The sequence below is a fragment of the Ostrea edulis genome, chromosome 1, assembly GCF_947568905.1.
Source record: "Ostrea edulis chromosome 1, xbOstEdul1.1, whole genome shotgun sequence".
NCBI classification, from domain to species: Eukaryota; Metazoa; Mollusca; class Bivalvia; order Ostreida; family Ostreidae; genus Ostrea; species Ostrea edulis.
The window spans coordinates 87,101,028-87,107,326 of NC_079164.1; the positions used below are offsets into that span (position 1 = coordinate 87,101,028).

At 35.9% G+C, this 6,299-nt stretch overlaps 1 protein-coding gene across 8 annotated transcripts in view; it reads right to left on the reverse strand.

The window, feature by feature from the left end:
* Window positions 1–6,299, reverse strand: part of LOC125676453 (kinase suppressor of Ras 2-like) — a 49,689-nt gene that overhangs the window by 19,554 nt on the left and 23,836 nt on the right. For all 8 annotated transcript variants that reach the window (XM_048914340.2, XM_048914334.2, XM_056164542.1 and 5 more), the window contains 6 exons: window positions 5,078–5,163; window positions 3,968–4,162; window positions 3,132–3,198; window positions 1,443–1,494; window positions 1,159–1,245; window positions 805–896 (listed from right to left, as the gene is read on the reverse strand). In XM_048914340.2, the coding sequence (XP_048770297.1) occupies window positions 805–896; window positions 1,159–1,245; window positions 1,443–1,494; window positions 3,132–3,198; window positions 3,968–4,162; window positions 5,078–5,163 (579 nt within the window). The remainder of the gene's footprint in view (window positions 1–804; window positions 897–1,158; window positions 1,246–1,442; window positions 1,495–3,131; window positions 3,199–3,967; window positions 4,163–5,077; window positions 5,164–6,299) is intronic.

Consider the following 6,299-nt stretch of genomic DNA (forward strand, 5'->3'; position numbering starts at 1 on the left):
AGAATGATTTTATAAAAGTTTTATAACCTTGACGTTTGAGTCTGATTACAATTCAGAGCACAGAGTTTGAGTTTGAAAACGTGCTCAAAAAAGTTTTATGACCTCCAGGCCGGTTGTTCCGTCACATCCCGAAAGTTCCGTATTTGGTCTACCTTACATCTTATTTCATTTGTTGGAGTTATCAATTCTGCTGTGCTAAATGACAGATACATGTTTATGCTGCAAATAAGGATAAATTCTGAAATAAGTCTTAAGAATGTGCAATTTTTGCCTTCTTTAAGGAGGTGTGCTACACCAGAGAAATTTGATGTAGATGAAAAGTGGAGGATATGTACAAAAATATTTTGAAGTTGAAAAATTTCAAATTTACTTTATTTTGTCAAAAAATACAGTTTTAGTAGAAGGTAATCTGAAAAAAATTTAAAACCCCTGCTGGACTCGAACCTGCGACCTACAGGTCAGCAGTCGGTATTCTAACCTACTGAGCTACTCAACTAGGTATCTAACTGGAAAAGGAAAAGTCAAATATTGCTGATATCGATTTTTTCATCCATGTTTTTAAAGGAAGTCAGCCATTATGACGATGTAGAGTACTACCTTAATAGAATATCGAGGTCCTTCATTCGGAAAAGGTTGTGACTTTGAAATGACCTTGATGCAACAAAAAACAAGAACTACAACACCCAGTTTTCTGTGTGTCAAAGGAATGTATATCTATTCTATTGTTGCTGCATTCAAAATCTCACATCTCAACATGTCCAATAAATGTGAGAAGAATCCATCCTTAATAAATAAGTGTCTTACTTGTATACTGTTCCAAATCGCCCTGTCCCAATTTTGTCCATGAACTTTAACTGCTCAAATGGAATATCCCACTCTTTGAGTGTTACAGAAAGCTGTAAAAAGAGAAAACACCTTCAACTTTGTACATCTCACATGTTAACATGCATAGACTATTGCCCCGGTCTCACTGGTGTATACATGTACAGTTATATACAGATACACTATTGCCCCATTCCCAGTATTCTATACATTTACATACAGATATTATATAAATACACTATTGCCCCGGTCCCAGTGGTGTATACATTTATATACATACACTATTGCCCCGGTCTCATTGGTGTATACATTTATATACAGATATTATATACATACACTATTGCCCCGGTCCCAGTGGTGTATAATGCCATCCTGACTGTCCATGGAGTCCTCTCTCTCTAATGTCTTCTCTGATGCGTTACTCTACAATACATATAGACACAAAGATTATGCATGTTTGACAGTAAGTAAATCAATGCTTTTTTCATTGGTAACAAAATATCTTAACATTTGAATACTGGTAATTACAATACACATTTTTATGACTATTAATGCATAATCTGCTGGGTTTGGAAAATAGATTATATCATAAGGAACATGATAATGCCAATTTTACTTACATCAACTAGAGTTTTGTTGCTATCATCTGATGTATTAGTACCAACAACATCTCTGTAAAAATCAAATTATCTCATTAACTACCAAAATCATATACACTGTAGTTTTTCAAAGGATATCTGAAACAGAACACAAAATCTACAATGTTTTGTTGTAATGATTCAAACACATTATGTTGCAGAAATTTTTCAAACCAGTGAAAAAAAGGGTGTCTTTATCTTGTATTAAAATATCTTAAGCTGCTGAGTAGTACTGTTGTGACATACATGTACTTTGATAATAATTATGTTTAGTCAGGTTTCCTTAGCCAGATGCTGAATGAACAAGAGGTACTGTGAGCAATGATCACCAAGAATACCCCCCGCTTACCCCAATCTCCCAAAGGGTGTTGGTAATAGGTATAAACTACCTCTTTTCTGAGTGTAAAAAACAAATGGCATGACAAACCGAACCATATTGCTACTTCGATGTCCAGTGCATGTGACCTTTGACCTTTTGACCCCAAAATCGATAGGGAACATCTTCATCCCATGGGTAGTCCATATGTATGATATGGTGACTGTAGGTGGAAAGGATAACACTTTAGAGCCCGGAAACCATATTGCTACTTCGATGTCCAGTGTGCTTGACCTTTGACCTTTTGACCCCAAAATCGATAGGGAACATCTTCATCCCACGGGTAGTCCATATGTATGATATGGTGACTGTAGGTGGAAAGGATAATGCTTTAGAGCCCGGAAACCATATTGCTACTTCGATGTCCAGTGCACTTGACCTTTGGACCCCAAAATCGATAGGGAACATCTTCATCCCATGGGTAGTCCATATGTATGATATGGTGACTGTAGGTGGAAAGGATAACACTTTAGAGCCCGGAAACCATATTGCTACTTCGATGTCCAGTGTGCTTGACCTTTGACCTTTTGACCCCAAAATCGATAGGGAACATCTTCATCCCACGGGTAGTCCATATGTATGATATGGTGACTGTAGGTGGAAAGGATAATGCTTTAGAGCCCGGAAACCATATTGCTACTTCGATGTCCAGTGCACTTGACCTTTGGACCCCAAAATCGATAGGGAACATCTTCATCCCACGGGTAGTCCATATGTATGATATGGTGACTGTAGGTGGAAAGGATAACGCTTTAGAGCCCGGAAACCATATTGCTACTTCGATGTCCAGTGCACTTGACCTTTGGACCCCAAAATCGATAGGGAACATCTTCATCCCACGGGTAGTCCATATGTATGATATGGTGACTGTAGGTGGAAAGGATAACGCTTTAGAGCCCGGAAACCATATTGCTACTTCGATGTCCAGTGCGCTTGACCTTTGACCCCAAAATCGATAGGGAACATCTTCATCCCACGGGTAGTCCATATGTATGATATGGTGACTGTAGGTGGAAAGGATAACGCTTTAGAGCCCGGAAACCATATTGCTACTTCAATGTCCAGTGTGCTTGACCTTTGACCTTTTGACCCCAAAATCAATAGGGAACATCTTCATCCCATGGGTAGTCCATATGTATGATATGGTGACGGTAGGTGGAAAGGATAATGCTTAAGAGCCCGGAAACCATTGCGTCTACAGACGGACGGACGGACAGACAGACGGACAACCCGATTCCAGTATACCACCCCACAACTTGTTGCGGGGGGTATAATAACATTTGTCTAAAACTGACCTGCTGTTAGAGGAGGAGGGATCTTTTCCTATGAAGACATCACCATCAGCACTAGATTCTACAATCTCTGTAAGAACAGTGGTAACAAATACAGAATCATATGGACGTACAATCTCTGTAAGACCAGTGGGAACAAATACAGAATCATATGGACGTACAATCTCTGTAAGAACAGTGGTAACAAATACAGAATCATATGGACGTACAATATCTGTAAGACCAGTGGGAACATATACAGAATCATATGGAGGTACCATCTCTATAAGAACAGTGGTAACAAATACAGAATCATATGGACGTACCATCTCTATAAGAACAGTGGTAACAAATACAGAATCATAGGGATGTACAATCTCTGTAAGAACAGTGGGAACTTATACAGAATCATAGGGACGTACAATCTCTGGATCAGGAACTTGAGCTTAACACTGTTCTTTATCACCTTCAACAACTTCTGTTGTTACATAACCATTCATTATTCTAAAACTAAATGTACATTTGCATGCCATAAGTGCCTCTGAGGAAGTAGATTGACAGAATTATGTTTCTCAGCATCTCAAAGACAGATAGTCCCTCTTATTGTTGATGATTACATGCATCTTGTATCAATACTACATTTTAAACTCTAGAATTTTTTCTCTGTGTAATTTTTTTCTTTATCTAATATATCCTACAGTCACATACCGTGTTTAAGTGCCTTGTCAGTTCAGGCTTACATTAACAATTAAAGTTTTATAAGACACAAATTGAAACAGAGCACAAAATCACTAAATAAATCAAAGATGCAAATGAAGTCTAATTTTTAACCCAATTCCATATCAAAAGTTTAAACTAACCTGGAAAAGTGAAAGTTGGAGAGTTCTGTGTATTAGCTGGAGAGGGTGTATACCTCATAGTTGTGGGGGAGGAAGGGGTAGAGGAATTACATGACGAAGGATTGGAACCGGAATCTGTATGGAAAACTGGAACTGAGTTGATTTTGTTTGGTTTTAAATGAATGCCATTTCTTTCTGCACTTGGACTAGGGGAACCTGTTAAGAAAAATGAGAATTTAATAATATAAAATTAATAATTTTTTTCTGTATAATCTTAGAAACACATTCGTTAGCACAAGGTCTATTATCAAAATACCTGAACGGCATACTAACATTACATTTTATATAGATATTATTTTTAGTGATACTAATTTTTCTGATCCTGATACATGCAGGATATGTAGAGAAGTTTTCATGACTAAAGCTAAAGAAATTAATTTTCAAATCTAAGAAAAGAGGAAATCTGAAAGGGGCCCTTGACTTTGTTATTATGATACGACAACTTTCTGTTGTGTTTACTTGAACTTTCTGTCGTGTTTACTTGTTGTGTTTACTTGAACTTTCTGTTGTGTTTACTTGAACTTTCTGTTGTGTTTACATGAACTTTCTGTTGTGTTTACTTGAACTTTCTGTCGTGTTTACATGAACTTTCTGTCGTGTTTACTTGAACTTTCTGTCGTGTTTACTTGAACTTTCTGTTGTGTTTCCGTGAACTTTCTGTCGTGTTTACATGAACTTTCTGTCGTGTTTACTTGAACTTTCTGTTGTGTTTACGTGAACTTTCTGTTGTGTTTACTTGAACTTTCTGTTGTGTTTACGTGAACTTTCTGTTGTGTTTACGTGAACTTTCTGTTGTGTTTACGTGAACTTTCTGTTGTGTTTACGTGAACTTTCTGTTGTGTTTACTTGAACTTTCTGTCGTGTTTACGTGAACTTTCTGTCGTGTTTACATGAACTTTCTGTCGTGTTTACTTGAACTTTCTGTCGTGTTTACTTGAACTTTCTGTCGTGTTTACGTGAACTTTCTGTCGTGTTTACGTGAACTTTCTGTCGTGTTTACGTGAACTTTCTGTTGTGTTTACTTGAACTTTCTGTTGTGTTTACATGATGTATCAAACCAATCATCCTTACCATCTCTGTGTCGAAGGTCGATAGAGTAGTAATCTGGGTGACATTGTGATGGGGCACGACTTGTACAGTCTCTGTGACACTTAAACCTACAAATTAAAATGTTTAATTAAGGATATCATTTATATATCAATTCTCAGAGACTGATGAACATGAATAAAAGATATTGCAGCCATGAAAACTTTTTCTTTCAATTCTAATCATCTTTAAATTTTATAGAAATAATATATCTCTTTTCCAATCAGTATAAATTTCTTGACAATTGAATGCAGTCAGTTATTACTTGAATGAATTTTCAATAACATTCAGGACTTAACATTATTGCTAACAATCACACTACAGTGCACATCAAATAACTCACTCCCACGTGAACTATTAATCACTACAAAATCCACTAAAAATCAATCATTTAAAAAGAAACATGGTACAATCACAACACTTATTAGTTATAATAACGAGAATAAAATCACTACTACAACAAAGAGATTAAATATAAAATCAAATTCCTGTATCAACTCCTATGATAATAACTTTTAATTACTTTTCATGTTGTTATCAGAAATTGCTGTTTTACAGGGGCATAGCCAAGATCCGTTTGAATTGCAGAAGTCAGACAAGTGTCACACTCCACAAACAAACATTTTGTTACACTTTTGTTGTTTTTACAAAAATTGTCCTTTATCAAAATATTCACCTGAAGACATTTCTGGTTCAATTTAGATGAAATGCTATTAATCTCATTTTACAATAGTCTACAATAACCCAATATTGCATATATATATATATACCAATATTGTATCCTGATGCCAATTTCATCTTTGAAAATAACATAACATTGTATCTATGAATGAAATATGGCAATAAAATTAAAGTAGGAGTTTTATCATCATGTCTCTACAATGGTTGGCCATAGAATTATTCTAAATTTTAAGAATTTTTTTTTCTTTCAAAATGAACAAGAAATGGCTTCATGAGAATTTTGGAAGACATGATTTTGTATCAGATATACAGAAACATTTTGTTTATGAAATCATGTTTCACTACTATAAGCTAATGGATGCAGGGAATTGGGTCCGTTCAAAGTCCTCAATGGTTCAAGGGGTGGTACCAGGAGGGCAAAGACCCTGGGGGCTGGTGAACTTTACACATTTCTAATAGCTAAATCTTATCCAAATTTCACTTCATTTCTAAATCATGCAACATGCATTCAGTGTTTGTTCAAAAT